The sequence below is a fragment of the Sphaerodactylus townsendi genome, linkage group LG11 (genome assembly GCF_021028975.2).
Source record: "Sphaerodactylus townsendi isolate TG3544 linkage group LG11, MPM_Stown_v2.3, whole genome shotgun sequence".
Classification (NCBI taxonomy): domain Eukaryota; kingdom Metazoa; phylum Chordata; class Lepidosauria; order Squamata; family Sphaerodactylidae; genus Sphaerodactylus; species Sphaerodactylus townsendi.
This window is the reverse complement of record NC_059435.1, coordinates 32,715,931-32,735,141: the sequence shown is the minus strand read 5'-3', so window position 1 is coordinate 32,735,141 and position 19,211 is coordinate 32,715,931. Positions and strand designations below refer to the sequence as shown.

Sequence of the window (19,211 nt, the reverse complement as noted above, 5' to 3'; positions counted from 1 at the left end):
ATCATGGTTTAGAATTGCATCTTATGGAGAATAAACAAACTCTAATTCACCTGGGCACCTGCATTTATACATCTTGGAAAAACAGAGTTTGTCTCTAACCAGAAAATCCTTAATCATGCTCCATGCAAGAAGCCAAGGTGGCGGAGGCGGCATTAGTGCACAAGCATAGCAACAAGTTATGTTAATGAACAATTCTGACTTAATGGAGCTGCTGGTGACATCTGCTTGCTGCTTGAGTTTGCATCATTTGAGTGTAAACAGAGTTCACAAGAATATATCCTTTCTGTAGAGCAGCCCACGTCCTGCACCCAAGTCATGGGAAGCACAGTTGTACAACTCTGCAAATAACTGCCGCAGAAATGAAATGAATTCATATCCACATAGCTCTGCATACTTCTTCATAATTCCCATGCAATTATGTGAACACATCTTGTTGTCAACTGCCATATTTTTACATATCAAAATGTGGCAATGGAATTGTAATAGTTTCATAATAACCATGCCTATTTGTTATGGCTAAGCAGTAAGTGTAAGGGATAATATTTAGAAAGAAAAATAAAATGAAACCCACAGCACTTGAAAATCTCCAGGCATCCCATCTGTGTTTAAAGGAACAATAATAACAAAACTTTAAATTAGCATAAGAGATTTAAGGCATTTCAGGAAAACATTGATTAAATCTGCCAATGAAATGAATGTGCTTGGTGAGTGACCTAATTAGTGTATACTTGGTTCTTTTTCACTGCACTGCTTACCACTAATTGCTGTTCTGCTGGTCTTCTCCTGACAAGTCGGAAAAACAAGGATGAGGGATTTGTTGCGAAAATAGTGACATTCAGTTTTAATTCATTTGAACCTGCTGCCAAGTTAATTATGGAATTGAGAAACTGAGCCCAGCCGGCCCCCAGCCATTTAGGTTATAGGAGACATAGTTGTTTAGCGTCTGACTGTGTGTTCAAATAGTGTTTATTACAACAACACATAAAAATTTCCTTGCTGCTGCTTTAACTGGGTCCCCCCCCCTTCCACCCCGGCCATATGTACACACTCACAGTTGCACTTCTCATTTAATTATGTAACTTTAATGGCATGAAGCCAAAATAAAATTAGTCGCCAGGAGAGTTCAGAATTAACCATGGGAAATCTTCACAGAAGTGTTGGGTATTGTTGTTAAGTTCCCGAATTAGAGACATTCTCCAAAGAGGCCGGGTGAGACTTATATGGAGTGTGGTGTGGTGGTTAGAGTGTATGTCTGAAGTACAAGTTACAAAGTTCATATGTTGAATGTGGGGTCCTGATACTGTGTAACATGCGGGACCGCATCACCCCTTATGTCCCAAATAGGCCGTTGCGTTTAGCAACGGCTGATCTGCTGGTGCCTCCTGGCCCGACAATGATGCAGCTGGCTTCGACCCGGGCCAGGGCCTTTATGGCCCTGGCCCCTGCCTGGTGGAACGCTCTTCCTTCGACTGTTCGGGCCCTGCGGGACCTTAGTGAGTTCCGCAGGGCTTGCAAGACGGAACTGTTCCACCGGGCTTTTGGGGAAGCTGGCCGCGGATTTGCCACTGCCCCCCGCTGAAGCTACCCTTTTCTATCTTGTCAGGGCCTCCGGTTCCATCTTGGGCCCTGACATTTTTTCCCCTCCCGGCCTCTGGATTGGGCGCCTCTTGTTAATTTTACTTGCCTTAATCTTGCTATCTAGTCTAAAGTTATTTGCTGCCATTTAAATTAATTGATTATTTTAATGAATTATTTTAATGAGATTGTATTATGTATTTTTATTGATTGTTGGTACATGTTATGTTGTGAGCCGCCTCGAGCCCTTCTGGGATGAGGCGGCATATAAATCCAACTAATAAATAAATAAATATTAAATAAATAACAGGTGGGAGTTGCTCATTTTCCTCAGTTTCTCCATGAATAGGAACCAGGACCATGGTACATGGAAAAAGTGTTTTAGGCCTACCTCTTGCACTGTTTTTAGCATGTAAAATAGACTGGGCCCAGTAGTGTTTGGCCCACTGGAGAAGCTCACATGTATTCCAGGGAACAGATGAACCACAGTGGGCCAATAGCATCCTTTTCACTAATTCAGGTAAGGGAGTTGAGGACAGGCCCCCTTCTCCTTCTACCTGCACACTGCCATCACTATCTGAATTGGGCACCATGCATGTGGGAACATGGGACAGTCTAGATTGCTGATCTCATTTTGCTAGAGGGTGGCAGAGGGTGGAGCTAGGGGAGATGGTCTCAATAAGACACCCTTTGATGAATGGGGTCCCACAAGGGGCAATCCTGTTCCTTATGCTTTTGAACATCTGTACCCACTCCCTCAAACGGCTAGTCAGGGCTTTGGGGCTGGGTTGCTATCAGTATGGAAATGACAACAAGCTGTATCTGCTGATGGATAGTTGACTGCTACTGCCCTAGAAACCTGGCCAGGTGACCAGAAACTGCACTGGAATGACTGAAGCAGAGCTGCCTAAAATTGAACCCATTGAAGATGGAGGCCCTGTGGGTGGGCTGGTGTGGGTCAGATCAATAGATCCTGCTTCTCACCCTGGATGGGGTACAGCAGTACTGGCTTGCACCATCAAGAGTTTGGGCATTCCTTTTGTTGGAGGCCCAGTTTGCAAATACAGTGAGGACAGCTTTTTTTAACCTCCGCCAAGCCTGGCGGCTGGCTCCCTATTTGTCTTGCACTGACCTAGCTACAGTGATCCAAGTTGTTTCCAGTGGAGTGTAACACCCTTTGGGGGTTGTAATGGAAGAAATGATCCCACAGGTATGACAGTCTCAGACCATTTAGAGTTTTAATGTTTAACAAAACTTTAAATCTGATCTGGTGTTCAACTGCAAGCTAGTCCAACTGGTGGAGCACAGCCTGAATGTGAAATCTTAATGGTGTCCTGTAAGGATTTTCACTGCTGCATTCTGAACTAGCTGAAATTTCCAGAGCAGCTTCAAGGGCAACCTTGAGTAACAGCAGTCTAGGCTGGAGGTGACCACTGTCCAAATCATGAATCTCCCCAGCCCCACCACAGAACCTTCATCTTTGATGGATTAAGTTTCAGATGACTCTGCTTTAACCATTTCAGCATGGCCTCCAGACACCTGCAGGAGAGGATCACCACCTGAAAGACCACACATACATGGTGACACTCTCTCTCCCCCAGAGCTACCCTCTGTTCCTGATTTTAGAGAAATGAGACCAGCCACTTCAAGGCTATCCCACATAACCCAGAATTGGTGAGGCAGTGGGTCAACATGATCAACTGTGTCACATGCAGCTGGAAGATCTAGTAAAGCAGCATTGACCTACCCTGATGCAGTTGTCTATGGAGATCACCTGTAAGGATGACAGCAGTCTTCATCCCAAGGAGAGACTGGAAGCTGGATTAAAATGGATCCACAGGTCAGAGCATGTGCATCTGCCCAGGGATTAGGGATACCCTTATATACCGCCACTTCCCCATTTGGTCACGTAGTTCTCAACATTTCAGGGTCGTTTGTGTGTTTTTAAATGTTTTAAGTGTTTTTTCACATTTTGGCCTGCAGGGGGCACAGAGATGGCTCTGTGGTAGAGGTTTCAACAGGAGGCACTATGGTAGGAATCTTGCCCTGGGTGGGGGCATTTCCTGTAGCTGCTGGTGTGAGTCTCCTGAAAGGAACCAGCCAAATTTGCTAAAATGTGTGTGGAGGAGGAAAATGCTGTGGGCACCGAGTTGAAGGTGAACCTGATGCCCACAGCATTCGGCCATCACAGGCAAACTTTAGCAAAGTTGGCTGGTTCCTTTCCGGAGACTCACACCAGCAGCCCTGCAGGAAATAAGTGCCCCCACCCAGAGCAAGACCACTACCACAGTGCCTCCTGTTGAAACCTCTACCACAGAGCTGGGCATAACACGAAAGCCCCATTGAAGTCTATGGTGGGAAAAATAATTTTTCCCACCAAGAACTTGCTGAAAAGCCTGGCAGATTCTGGGTAATTTCTGAGTGTGTAAGCAGTGACCACACATTTTTGAAGATAGAGGTGCCAGACTTTCAAGGTGGCTCAAAGAGGCCTTGAGTAATATCATCCAAGCTTGATGAGCTTTGCTTTGGGGGTGGGTGGGTGGGTGGGTGGGTGGGTGGGTGGGGGCGCTTCATGTGCAGGAGCAGGGAAACAAAATAAGCCTTTTGGGGGCCCATAAAATTGGACCCTCAGAAGCAAAGGTCTCTAAGCCTGGATGCTATTACCAGGAGGGCTTCCTGGAGCCACCCTGAAAGTCTGGTGCCTCTATCTTCAAAAATGTGCAGCCTGCCTCAGAAATTCCTCATTGACTACAATGGAGCAAAGTCACTGCAAAACAAAGAATCTTGGGCAAATTTCTTGGGGTGTCTGGAAGGGATGTATTTTTAAAACTACTGACACCAAAATTTCAGGGTATCATCTATTAACTATTCTTATGATGCCACCCAAGTTTGGTGAAGTTAGGTTCAGGGGTTATGGTCCTTCAAATGGGTAACCCCCATCTCTTGTTAGCTCCCATTGAAAACAATGGGGATGGGGGCATTCCATTTGGGCGTCCATAACTTTGCTGCCTGAACCAAACATCGCCAAACTCAGGTGGTATCATCAGGGCAGTCTCTGGATGATGTTCTGAAATGACGGTGCCGCTAGCTTTAAAAATGTGCACTTTGCAGGCCGAAAAAACACCAAAAATACCCCCAAAAAGCTCAAATGCCCCTTGCATCTCGGGTGATTTGTTCATATTTGGGTAGTGACATAATCGGACAATTTTTTTGTCCCAATGTGCTCCAATATTCTGCCCAGTAGATTCCAGCTGAATCTGGTATTTGTTTCATCTGAATCTCCAACCCTCAAAAGTGATGCTGCTGTTTCAGGAGTCTATTCCCAAACAGCATCACTTTCAATTTTGTTTTAACCGGGGACCCCAGATTCTCGCTTTAAGGTAGATTTAAAAGAAGAATCTGAGCTCCCTAGTTTAAACACCATTGAAAGTGATGCTGTTTGGGGGTGGATTCTGCTGGAGGTGTTTTGTGAGAGATGATGCTGACATTTGTTTGGTAAATGTTTTGCTGGGGGTGATTTGTGAGAGATTTACATGCTTTATACCCACTTACACTGGCTTGGAGTTGTTTCTCAGGCTAACAACCTACCTCATAGGGTTGTTATGATTGGGAAATTAGGAAAAGAGCTGGTGAGGAGAGAGCCATGTATGTTTTGCTGAGAGTGGGAGGTGTTTTGTGAGCTGGTACAAAAAAATCATTGTTTGGTCATGGTGGGGGAGGGTGGCTGCCCATACGCCGGGTGGGGTGGGGCGCCAAACTCAGGGTGCCAGTTTGCCTAGGTACGCCCCTGGATCCAGGGCTAAAGTATCCTCCAAAATACCTGGATCCCAATTCATTCTTGAAACACACAACCTTATCCATTATGAAATAAAATGTTTTTCAGTTCTAAAATAAAACAAAAGTCCAATGGCATCTTAAAGACTAACAACACTCATTTCAGTTTGAGCTTTTGAGCATCACTTCCTTGCTTATGGGGAAGAAAATGGAACTTTCACAAATGCTTATCTAGTTTTTTAAAACGACTTGGACTTTGTCACAAGTGGTACAACACAATTCTGAAAATTCTGCCCATTGGCCTGAAATAATAGAATATTCTAGTTTCTGATATTGCAAAGGTGCTGGATAGAATGGTCCAAGAAAATATTGAGCTTTAGGCTTGGGATGCTGGCTGTGTGTACAGCTGAGAGATCTGGCAGGGTATATTATTTGGAAAAAGAGTGAATGGAAGCAGGAGGTTGACTATACTGCCTCCTTTTAACAAAAAAAATGTTACTTAAATCTAATTTCATGAACACTTAGTTGACTCCAAATGTTTTAGTTCTGAAACTCTTGTTAGTTTTATTGGATGACATATATTCACCAGAGTTGGTATTAACACATTTAGGCATGTGATGTAAAAACTCTAAATTCTCTCTCCGCTAGTAATTAAATAATTGACAATTTGCCATCCTTTTCTTTGCACCCAAAGTCTGACACCCCAGGCAGGTGTCTCATTGAATTTCATGGCAGGGGCCAAGCAGACTAATCACAACATTACATCTTTTAACTAGATTTATATCTTAATTTGAGTGATTAACCCTGAGGAATATATTGGTGCTACTTAGATTTCTTCCAACATCACTGCAAGCTGGAAATAACATAAACATACTTAGTTCAATGTAGATCCTTCCTTCCTTCCTTCCTTCCTTCCTTCCTTCCTTCCTTCCTTCCTTCCTTCCTTCCTTCCTTCCTTCCTTCCTTCCTTCCTTCCTTCCTTCCTTCCTTCCTTCCTTCCTTCCTTCCTTCCTTCCTTCCTTCCTTCCTTCCTTCCTTCCTTCCTTCCTTTATTACTTTACAGGAATTTATAATTTACATAAACCCAGGTAAGACAAAATGCTCAACTAAGGGTTTTTCTGCACTAGGGTTTTGCTGCAGCTTGGCTTCTTCACTGGGTTTTCGCCATTTTTTACACACTGTGTAGTTTTCTGGGTTACCGAAGAAAAACTCAGGGTCAGGAGAGCCAGGAGCTGGCCTTGGAGATACACCACATTTTAGCTCTCTTTTAGCTCCCTCATCTCATTTTAGCTCCCTTATCTCCTATGGAAGTTTTTTGCTGGCTTTTGGTGTGTGTGTGTTGGGGGGGGGGGTGGCTTCTTACACCACAGGGAAGCCATTTGGAATGGGTGGGGCTGCACCATCCTTGCCTGCCTGCCCAATCTAGATTGGTCTGTAAAACATCATGCACAGTATTGGGTGTTTTGAAGTATAGCCTAGGATGCTATGAAGTTGGTTTCAAATGTGGGATTGAAGAGTTGCTAGTTCTCTTGTTGATGTAGTTATATTCCTCACATGTACAATCCTAGTGTACTTCTAGACCCTGCACTGTTTGTGGAAACCAAGATGAAATCTGTTGCCAAGAATGCTTATGTTTAACAGTAAATGAAGTAGAAGAATAGTTTAGATTTATACTCCACCATTTTTTCCTGTAAGGAGATTCAAGATGGCTTACAAACTCCTTTCCCCTCCTCTCCCCACAAGAGATACCTTGTGAGGTAAGTGGGGCTGAGAGAATTCCGAAGAACTGTGACTACTCCAAGGTCACCCAGCAGGAATGTATGAGTGCGGAAACACAACTGGTTCACCACAGATAAGCCTCTGACACTCAGGTGGAGGAGTGGGGAATCAAACCTGGTTCTCCAGATTAGAATCCACCTGCTCTTAACCACTACACCACACTGGCTCTCCTTGAGAAAAATGGTTTGGCCAGGTTGAACTTAATGTATTAACATAGACCATATGAGGATGCTTTTGAGAGGCTAACAGGGACATCTAGCACTTGTACTGAAAAATCTGCACTGGCTACCAGTTTGTTCTGGGTACAATCCAGAGTTCTGTTTTGGAGATTTAAACATCCCATTTAAACATGGCTTCTTTTGCATGAACTTCTTTGGTTGTCAGACTCTGTTCCAGAGTCTCTCATTGCTGGGTGTTAGAAAGGCTAGCACAGGCCTATCTAGTAGCTTGTAATGGGATAATCATAGGCAGTATTCTCTGTGTTGGAACCCTTGTTTTAGAGCCTCCCTGGTAAGTTAAGGCAATCTCCCTTTTTAGTTTTAATTAGATCTCTCTTCATCAGCTTGAATCTGAATGTGCTTGGGACAAAGGGGTTATTTTTTCACATTTGTAATAGCAGTGGTGGGATTCAGCAGGTTCGCACCACTTCGGCAGAACTAGTTGTTAAAATGGTGCTTGAAAACAACCAGTTGTTAAATTATTTGAATCTCATCACCGGAACCGGTTGTTAAATTATTTGAATCCCACCACTGAAAATACTTTTTACATTTTCCCACCCTGAAAACTTGCCTGGCAATCATAACCATAATGGGGAAGGCAGGGAAAAGCCATGTGGAATTTCTGTCTGCAACAGCCGTTCTTCACTGACATCTGGAATTCTGAAACAACAGCATTAGCCTCCCTGGGACATATAGTTACCAGGGAGCCTGATCATAATAGTTGAGTGGTCTGTAGAATTATGTTCACCAGGGCTTCTGGCCCCTGGGATGATACCAGAACAGCAGCATTCAAGACAGTGCTATGAAAATAAGTCTTCAGAGAGACCTGACCATAGGAACTTTCTGAGGAAGGGTGAGGGAAGTTGCAGTAGCTGGTTATCATGGTGCTGGGATAAACTTATTATGAGGGGTACTTGAATTTGTTGGAGATTGGCCCCTGCTCCTAATAAATGTGGAGGGGGACTCTTAAGTTTTCTAGATCATTGAGGACTATATTATTCCACTGAGTATTTTGAAAATGAGATTTTTATTCCAGACTTCAGTAAGTTATACAGAAATCTGCTAACGTTTGGAGTTTATAATAGTAGTCCTTTCTTCTTAAATGTTAATTGATTTAACAGGTACTTTATTGATTATATACTGCAGCTTTTAGTTGTTTCAAACATGTGGCAAGATATAAACTGAATAAGTTCCCTTAGTCATAAGGGAACTTTAGGGTTGTTTAGGATTGTTTTCCATATTGTGTTTACAAAATGCTCATGAACTTTTGTGAAGTTGTAAAAAACAACAACCCAAGGATGCCTTTTTGAACAGGAGATAGGACAGGATTCCTATCCTGGGGTTGTAAGATATCCGGCTAGCCCAAAAGTTATACGGCTGGCCTATATGAGGACCAGGGCTTTTACAGCCCACTTGAACTCTCTTTCCTGTTGGATAAACTGCCAGAGATAGCTCTCTCGGCCTTGAACCTGTATGCCATGATCAGAGAAAGCTGCTTGGAGCTGACTCCATCAAAGACGGAAGTCATGTGGGTCAATACAGAGGTTAAAGCTCCTGGCTCATGACAAGACCCAGTTGTCACTGGTGGATTCTTCATGGAGAATCTGCTGTAGCAGGCAAAATGGCGGGCGTGAGCAGTGGAAATGATAGTAAGAGGTTTGGGCAGTAGAAATAAAATATTGTCTGCCTGCTTGTGTTCGCTCAGCAGGCAGGAAATAATGTCAACCCGGGTTGCGGGGAGAAGATAACTAGTTTAGCGATTTTTGAAAAACCCGGGTTGAGAGAAATAAAACAGATTAAAGTGGCTTGGGGAAAGAGAGCTGTTCCCCAAAACACTTTTTATAACATCCTAAAAATGTTATATTTATCCTGTGCAGAATCTACCAGTGTGTCTTTGCCACCTCATTTATCATGTGAACTGTTTTTCTCCCTCCTCGTTATATGTTTATTTACATCTTTTTAATGTATTTCTGAGTGCCCTACTTGAGATTTGTTCAACAACAGGAAAAACTATTGTGAGGTCTAATGGTTTTGTATATCTTCATAGATTTGGTTAGTCTGCATTCTCCCATGAATTATTCTATAATGAAGTGAATAGTACTACTTCAGAACAAGCCAACTGGGGATTGTGGCCTTCCTAATTTAAACTTCACAGCTTCTTTGCAGTGCATTTTTGAGGACACTGCTGTGTATAACAAGTTCATTTCCTTGTAACATGCTGTGAGAAGACAAAAGTAGAGGAAAATGGTGAACAAAATAAAATGGTTAATTAAAACATAAAAACAAAATGCTAATTGAATTCTACTGTGCTGTTTGCGTGGTGAAGTTTGTAAGATAAGCAGTCACAGTGATTGTTCCACTGGCATTACTAGGTGTATAACGTATGAATATTCTAACTAAAATAATTGAATATTGAAATAATTGATTTATTGAAATAATTATTTCATTGAAATAATTGATTTATTGAAATAATAATTTATTGGCATTTTAATTTGTAGGAATGGCAATTCTATATCTTAGCTATTGGTGACTTTTCGGGCTCATAGACCATGCAATGCCATCTGTTACAAGTGCCCCTCATTTTCAAATGTTATCTAACCTCTTAGTCTCAATTGTTTTGCACTATTCATTTACAACTACTACTAATAGGCACAGTATAAGCTCTGTCAACTGATCCAATAACCAACACCAAAAGATTCCTCAGGTTCAGCGGTTTATTGATCAAAAACTGCAGCTTTGGGAACACTCCTGTGACTGGGAGGAGGAGGTTTGGAGAGCTATTTTCTGCTTGCTGTAGTTATACCTTTTCAGTCATCCCTCCCTGTCATCTGATCATTATTGTAGGTCTCCAGGGTGCCTCCAGATGTTCAGGAACTGCAATTCCCATCAGCCTCTGTCAGCATGGCCAATTGGCCATGCTGGTAGGGGCTGATGGGAATTGTAGTTCCTGAACATCTGGAGAGCCGCAGGTTCCCTACCCCTGGGCTAAGGGGACGTACAGACTGCCCACCACATTACCAATTCTTCCCTCCTCCCCTGAGCCCACCTCGGACCTCTATATTTGGTCAAGTCATAAACATCCTACCTGGTACCATGAACCATTACGTAACAGTTGCTATACCAACTAAGCTCTATTTTGTCTTTATGTTTCCGTGGTCTTCTGCTTTCATTATCTCTTGTGGGGCTTTCCTTTCCTTATCTCCTTATCTCTTCCACATTCTTGTGTGTTTACAACTTCAGGAAAGTCCAATGTTTTTCCAAACCCCTTCAGTTTCTCTAGCTAATGTATGTATGTATGTATGTATGTATGTATGTATGTGTGTGTGTGTGTGTGTGTGTGTGTGTGTATATATGTGTATATATATATGTGTGTGTGTGTGTGTGTGTGTATATATATATATATATGTATATGGTGCATTGTGAGTTTCTCTAATACAATTCGTTCAGCTAAATATATGTATGTTTCTTATGGCTTTATTCACTATAATTAATATATCTAACACTATCTACTACATTTTATTACTTACCATATTTACTCACATATAAGTCGAATTTTTCAACACATTTTTTGTGCTGAAAAAGCCCCCCTCGACTTATACACGAGTGAGGTGTATTTTAAAAAAATATTTAGGGTTTTTACTTTGTCAGTCGCCAGGGGGTGCAGTTGTTAGGCTAGCAGCACCAAACTTCACTAAACCTGGATGGTATCATCAGGATAATCTCATGCTAATACCAGCCAGGTTTGGTGATGTTTGGTTCAGGGGATCCAAAGTTATGGATCCCCAAAGTGGGTGCTCCCATCCCTCATTGTTTCCAATGGAAGCTAATACCAGTAGTAGATGGGGCTACCCTTTTGAAAGCCTCCCAATGGTGCCCACTTCAGTGTGGGGTGCCACAGGGGGTCCTATTATCCCCTTTGTTATTTAACATCTATATGTGACCCCTTGCTCACTAGTGCAGAGGCTCTCCAATAATAGCAGCAGTGGCGTAGGAGGTAAAGAGTTCGTGTATCTAATCTGGGGAATTCAGATTAGCCTGTACACTCCCACACACGCCAGCTGGGTGACCTTGGTCTGGTCACAGCTTCTTGGATCTCTCTCAGCCCCACCTACCTCACAGGTGTTTGTTGTGAGAAGGGGAAGGGCAAGGAGATTGTAAGCCCCTTTGAGTCTCCTGCAGGAGAGAAAGGGGGGATATAAATCCAAACTCCTCCTCCTCCTCCTCCTCCTCCTCCTCCTCCTCCTCCTCCTCCTCCTCTTCTTCTTCTTCTTCTTCTTCTTCTTCTTCTTCTTCTCCTCCTCCTCCTCCTCCTCCTCCTCCTCCTCCCCCTCCCCCCCCCTCCCCCCCCTCCTCCTCCCCCTCCCTCCCCCCCTCCTCCTCCTCCTTCCCTCCCTCCCTCCTCCTCCTCCTCCTCCTCCTCCTCCTCCTCCTCCTCCTCCTCCTCCTCCTCCTCCTCCTCCTCCTCCTCCTCCTCCTCCTCTATTATTTGGAGGCAGTTGCTGATTGGTTGAAGCAAAGCAGGTTAAAACTTAATCCATCGAAGACGGAGGTCCTGTGGGTGGGTCACAAAGGGGAGGGGTTCAGTTGCCATTGCTGGAGGGAGCTCCTTTATCATTACTCCCCTCTGGCTGGAGCCTGGGGGTTTGCCTGGACAAAGTTCTCTCTATGGAGGCCTAGGTTGCCCGCATGGCTCAGGTGCCATTTTCCACCTTTGCCAAGCATATTGGCTGGCTCCTTACCTCTCCCAGGCTGACCTGGCCACAGTGATCCATGCAATGGTCACCTCCTAGACTATTGCAACTCACTCTATGCTGGCCTTCCCTTGCGGTTGATCCAGAAGGTGAAGTTGGTCCAGAATGCTGTGGCCTGGCTTCTCACAGGTAGTTCGGAGCCCCTTGGGGATCGGGCGGTATAAAAATTGAATAAATAAATAAATAAATAAATAAATAAATAAATAAAATAAACACGGGACCATATCTCACCCATGCTACACCGGCTGCACTGGCTCCCACTGGAGTTCTGGATCATCTTTAAGGTATTGGTTTTAACCTTTAAGGCACTCCGCGGCGTGGAGTCTTCGTATCTCAAGGACCATCTGTTCCTGCTTGGCCTCTGCATTTGGCAGAAGCCAATTTGCTGGTAGTCCCGGGCCCCTCTATGTTACAACTGGCCTCTATCCGGGCCAGGGCCTTTAGTGCCCTGGCACCAACCTGGTGGAACACTCTACCCCCTACCATCCAGGCCCTGCAGGACTTAGAACAGTTCCGAAGGGGCTGCAAAATGGAGTTCTTCCGCCAGGCCTTTGGGGAGGTCAGCCATTGGGGGTGCCATCCCCTGCATTCCATATTCCATCCTTGGAGCACCATTCATTTTGTCTGACTGCCCTGGTGAGTTTTTACTGTTGTCTGTCATTTGATATTTTTAGAGCTAAGGTTGGAGTTGTTGTTAATTGATGATTTTAACTGGAATTTTAATTTGATTGTGCTTTTATTGACTTGTTCACCACCCAGAGCCCTAATGCCAGCTGTAGTTCAAGGCTAAGAAACTGTTCTTACTCACTCCTGAATTCTCAACTCTTTGGGTTCTCTTGCACATTGCTTTGTCCGTATTTTAAAATATTAACCCATTCCCAAAATACATGCATTTAGTTGTTGTTTTTAAAGAGTGTGGTTTAGTTGTTTTTAGCTGTGGAAATTCACATGTGTGTTTCTTTTTCTCTCTTTTTTTGGTTCACTCAGGAGGCTTGCGGATAATAAAAAATGCAGTACAGTAAAGGCAGCAGCATATTTGTGGCTGCCTTTCTGTATTAATGCCTATTGACCTAGTAAATGGAGATGTCTGCTGCAGAGCTGTTAAGCTATCAGCATTTTAGTGCTAATATTATTATAGCTTTCAGGCAAGTTGGTATCAGCTGAATGGATTGCAGCAAGGATTACGAGGAAGGCAAAAGTGAAGCCACGACCTTTCTCCAATAGAGACTTTTACTTAAATTCCAAAACAATATTCACACAATGGGTATCAAGGGAATTAGGTGTCCAGAATGTGCTTCAGTGCAATGGAACGTAGCATTATTCTATTAGAATCTTTGGAAATCACAGCTCTGGCCATCAAAGGCCTGCGTTGATCAGAGGTAAATGAAAATGTCATAGCAGAAAATGTTTCCTTCGAGGCGCCCTGTTAATTTCCACTAGTGGGTTAATTTCATAAACATAAATTGTAATTCCCTTAGAATCAGACTTTATTGAACTGGATATTGCAGCATAGCATGATATCCTGAAGTAGTAGAGAGGAAAAGAACCACCAACATGGTAGCTGAGGTTTGTAAGAAGAAATAACTTGCCAATCATTTGATAAAGTGAGCGATGGTTTAAAAATATTAATGAAGGCTTCCTTTCTTTTAAGGTTACGGTTTTGTAGATTTTGACAGCCCAGCAGCAGCACAGAAAGCAGTAGCATCTCTTAAAGCAAATGGAGTTCAAGCCCAGATGGCAAAGGTAAGATAAACAAGTAATCATTTTGTCTGAATTCTTTACCCTTTCTTGTTATGCTTTTCTGCCTGTAGTGAGAATTCTGAGGGGTGCTTTCATTGTCATGATATCCTTGGAATTTCATTTTATTGCTCACATACCTGTGCTGTTGGCTCCACTGCTTCATGTATCTGTTGGCTTTTGCTGTGATTCTGACAACTCTGTCCTCAGTTGGTGCTAAGGTGAGGCATTCCATATATTCCGTAATTACTTTTTAAATCTTTTTTCCAAAGAACTTCACACAAACTGTGCTTGATTTATTCTTCTGTGTAATTTCTAAACTGTTGCATGAATGAATGTAAGATTTGCGTGTGGTGGTACTGCAAGAAAGGAGATTTCCTTCTGAATAGCAGAAGGTACTTGAGTGCAGTGTCAAAGCATTCAGTAGAGGGAATATGGGGGTGGGGACAAGGAGAAGAGAGCTGTTGAGCTAGTATAGATTAGGGGTCTGCAAACAGCTCTTCAGATAAACATGGATCATAGTTCTCATCAGCTCCTGCCAGCACGGCCAAGTGGTCATGCTGGCAGGGGCTGATGGGAGTTGTAGTCCATGAACATCTGGAGAGCCACAGGTTGCAGACCTCTGGTACAGACCAAGTTGTTGGAATGTTAGGAATTATGGTGCTACGTAGGCCCAAGATGTTGACTTTTTGTGGAATTTTGTCTATTTGTAGATTCTGCTGCTTGATGAATTATATGTGGGGATTCTTATGTATGGGTGGATTGATTCATTAGATAGTATTGTTCGTTGACATAGGATGGGTCAGCTGCAAATAAGACAATATACTTGATTGCCCTTGACCACCAGCTTTTGATTGCAATATGGGACATGTGATGGATAGCAGGGATACCTATAAGCATTAGAAGTCACTAAAGTTTAATATGTGTTCTAGGTCTATTTACTTTGGAATTTGCTCAATATATAGTGCCAGTTTTTGGAAGGACAACCAGCCACCACTAGTGTGTTGATTTAACCAGAATTGATTCCTACTCCAGAAACAAGCTATAATTCTATCAGTAGAAGATCTCAGATCACAAATTTAAAAGCCTGCTTTTGGGGGGTTATTTTAAATCTTAGGCCCTTTCCGCACGGGCCATTAACAGCGCCCTGGGGACGGCAAAAACACTATCCCCAGGGAGCTGTTTGCACAGGGGGCGCATCTGCTGCGCAGCCGTGCCACCCTCTCGCCTCCCGAGTGGCACAAAGCCACTGTTTTCCGACCTTGCTTCCCCAGCAAGGTTTATTGAAAATGGCAGCTTCGAGCCGTTGCCATGCGAATGGCAGCGGCTCGAAGGCGCCCTCCCTCCCCCCTTTTAACTGTCGACCTAACGTCGCTGCGGCCGTCCAGTGCGTCGCCAAGGCCTGGGACATGCCCCCCTGCCCTGTGACGCCGGAGCGGTCGCGCAGGGAAGGGGAGGCGTGTCCCCAGGCCTCGGCAACGCGCCGGACGGCCGCAGTGACGGTTGGTCGACCGGGCGACGGCGCTCCGCGGCACCGTCTTCCCGGTTGTTTCTGGGACCATTCGTGCAAATGCTCCCAGGGGGTTGGGTCGGTGTACGCCAACCCAACCCCAATCGTGGCCGTGCAGAAACGGCCTTAAGTGGGACAAATCAGCACTCCCAGTAGGGCAGTGCATCTACTCTCCCTCACATTGGCTATGACCCAGATTAGAATATTTATTTGATAAGAGTAGCCAGTTTATAACTTAGTTATGAGCAGTACATGTGTCTTGAGGTCTCAGAGTATCCTGCTACTTTTTCAACAGCTTCTGTGTACCTTGACTATTACAACATTATATAATGAGGTGAATACTAGGGTTGGTAGATGGGGAGAAAATTCGGCCCCGGTTCAGATTTGGGTCCAGTTTGGGTGTATGGGGTCGGATCACCCTATCTCCGAACCTATGCAGCTCGGATACACCTGAACTTGCGGTGACATCCAAGATTCTTGGATGCATTTTTATTTTTTTGCTGTTTTTTCGTGTTTCGGCCTGCAGGCGCGCATTTTTAAAGGTATCGTCACCAAATTTTCAGGGTGTCTTCAGGACACTGTTCTGATCATGCCCCCCAAATTTGGTGCAATTTGGTTCAGTGGGGGCCAACTTATGGACCCCCAAAGGGGTAGGCACTATCCCCCATTGTTTCCAATGGGAGCTAATATAAGATAGGGGCTATCCTTTGAGGGTCCATAACTTGGGCCCCCCTGAACCAAACTGCACCAAACTTGGGGGCAGCATCAGGACAGTCTTCAGAAGATACCCTGAAGTTTTCATGCTGATACCTTTAAAAATGCGCCCTCTGCAGGCACCCCCAGAAATTCCCCCATTGTCAGCAATTGAAAAAATTCAATTCAAAACACAGAATCTTGGGCAAATTTCTGGGGGTGCCTGCAGGGGGCGCATTTTTAAAGGTATTGGCATGAAAATTACAGGGTATCTTCTGAAGACTCTCCTGATGCTACCCCCCAAGTTTGATGCAGTTTGGTTCAGGACAGTGTCCAGTGATAGACCCAAAAATGCGCCCCCTGCAGGCACCCCCAGAAATTCCACCATTGACAACAATGCTGACAATCAATGCAAAACAAGAAATCCCCTGTTAATTTCTGGGGATGCCTTCAGGGGGCGCATTTTTGAAGTTATTGGCACCAAACTTTCAGGGTATCTTCTGAAGACTGTTCTGATGATGCCCCCAAAGTTTGGTGCAGTTTGGTTCAGCGGGGGCCAAGTTATGGACCCTCAAAGACCCTCAAAGGTGGAGCCTCCATCTCCTTAGCTCCCATTGGAAGCAATGGGGGATAGGAACTATCCTTTGAGGGTCCATAACTTGGCCCCCATTGAACCAAACTGCACCAAACTTGGGGGGGGGGCATCATCAGGACAGTATCCTGAAAATACCCTGAAAGTTTGGTGCCGATACCTTAAAAATGCGCCCCCTGCAAGCACCCCCAGAAATTTGCAGGGGATTCTTTGTTGTGTTATTCTTTTCCAGCACTTTGCAACAGTACATCACCAAATGGCACCCTAGCCTTATGCAGCCTCGTGGGCTGCTTCATTCATTCAGTAATTGCCGGAGGAAGCAAGCAGCAGCATAAGTAAAGTTGATTGGGGGCGGGGGCTCGGTTGGAGGTTTCTTCGGATTTTTTTCCCCTGGTAGCTGGGATCTCCTGTTTTTCTCCTCCTTTTTATTTTAAGCTGTGGGTGGGAGGTTTTAGTTGGAGGGTTATTTAGGGGTGGGGGGGGTACTGGGGTGCTGACATTGTGTGTGTGTGTGAGAGAGAGAGAGAGTGGTTCCCTCCCACCGCGCGCTGAACCCACTGCGATCCGCGGGACCGCGGCTGGGAAATCCCTTCCTTCCCCCCTCTTTAAAATTTTTTTTTTCTGTTGGGGAGATTCATGCCTCTGCAGGGACTGGGTGGGAGGGTGCCTGGGTGGGGGGTGTCAGACAGTGGGCACCGCCACTTCCAGGTGGAAGGAAATGGCTGGCTGCCAGGTGCCGGCTGGCTGGTGCTTGCTTCCCCCAGTTGGCTTGGAGCAGCCGCTGCTCAGGGAAATGGCCTGATCCGAACCAATGGCGTTCGGATCACACCTAGTTCGGAGGGGTTAGGATCAGACCCTTGGCCCTCCAAGCCCCCCCCCCCCGAACTAGCTGGGTTCGGCCCGAATTGCGTTTCGTGCTGATCCGAACCACCAACTCTAGTGAATACAGATAGGCAATAATGGAATTCACTGAAACTGAAAGACTTCCTAGAAAGTGTCAAAGCTACAAAATTGTTACTATAGGAATTCTCACATCCTTTCTGGAATTCCTCTGTAGGCCACCTGAAGAGTTGCAGATCAGCCTTGGGTTAAATGCTTCCAGAGCTGTTAAATGTACTGTTTTTATCTGCAAATTGTTTCTAACAGGGTAGTTTTCTGTTTCTGAGACATCTTTTCACTATAAATCTTGAAACTTCTTCTGAGGTTGCTTATGGAAATGAGCCACAAGGGTGAATTAGATGAGTGATTCTGCCAACCAAGATAAGAATTTCAATGCAGACAGTATGAAATATTGATACGATTTAGAATTCCTGTAGTTTCCTCACCTAAGAATCTTGCATTGCATATTTCCAATATTAATTAAGTCTCCAAAGGTCACTGTGAAGTAGGCTTCAGCAAGTGTTATCTGCATTTCAAAAAAAAAGGTTGAAGTTAAGAAAGAGAGAGGATTAAAGTTGGGGGTTGTACCTGAATAAAGGTGAAGAGATACTGAACAGCAGGGTTTCTGACTGAAGGCAATAGAAGAAGTAGTCTTCTTCAGCAGTTTTGCATCTTATTCTTGGCAGCTCTTTGGTCCTCTCATCTGCATTCCTCTTATAGCCAAGCCACCACTACAGTATTCTCAGTGTAGAAATAGAATTGGACTCTCTAATTTGGGAAATGCCTGCAGATCTGAGGGGAGAGTTTAGAGAAGGGAAGAAGAAGAAAAAGAATTTGGATTTATATCCCCCCTTTCTCTCCTGCAGGAGACTCCAAGAGGCTTACAATCTCCTTGCCCTTACCCCCTCACAACAAACACCCTGTGAGGTAGGTGGGGTTGAGAGAGCTCTGAGAAGCTGTGACTAGCCCAAGGTCACCCATGTGTGGGAGTGTACAGGCTAATCTGAATTCCACAGATAAGCCTCCACAGCTCAGGCGGCAGAGCTGGGAATCAAACCCCGTTCCTCCAGATTAGATACACGAGCTCTTAACCTCCTACGCCACTGCTGAGTTTAGCAGAGGTATGATGCCACTGAGTCTACCGTCTGATGCTGCCATATTTTCCAAAGGGTCTGGTCTCTGTAGTCTGGAGACCAGCTATAACTCCAGGAGAACTCCAGCCACCATGTAAGGTTGCTAGGCCCCTCAGGGGCCAGGAGATTCCTCACTCCTGGGACACCCTCCTCTCTCAACAATCAACTGATTGGCTTGGGGACTTACTGGCAGTAGGGAAGGCCTAGCCCTGCATTTCAGCCATGTTCCTGGCAGCAAAAAGAACCCTAGGTTGGCATTGATGGCAGTGTGGGGATGTCATTTCTGATGGGAAGACCTAACTTAAAAATTCCATTGAGCCATAAGTCCCCTTAGATGATTTTAGTCCCATTACTCTGTCCCTCAGTTAAACCTACTGGTTGGGGATGTGAGGATAATGTGAACAATCCTTGGACTCCTTGAAAGATGGGTGTAAAAACAAGGTTTCCATTGCTCAAGGAAAAGCAGATTTGTGCTTATATCATGAAAGAGAAACTAATTCTGGATAGAGAAAAATACGGGTCCAGTAGCACCTGAAAGACCAACAAAATGTTCCAGGTTGTAATTTTAAG

The 19,211-nt window shown here is 44.6% G+C and overlaps 1 protein-coding gene across 5 annotated transcripts in view; it reads left to right on the top strand.

Annotated features, from left to right (window-relative positions):
- Window positions 1-19,211, top strand: part of RBMS3 (RNA binding motif single stranded interacting protein 3) — an 882,486-nt gene that overhangs the window by 557,604 nt on the left and 305,671 nt on the right. For all 5 annotated transcript variants that reach the window (XM_048510687.1, XM_048510685.1, XM_048510686.1 and 2 more), the window contains one exon: window positions 13,749-13,840. In XM_048510687.1, coding sequence (XP_048366644.1) covers window positions 13,749-13,840 — 92 coding nt within the window. The remainder of the gene's footprint in view (window positions 1-13,748; window positions 13,841-19,211) is intronic.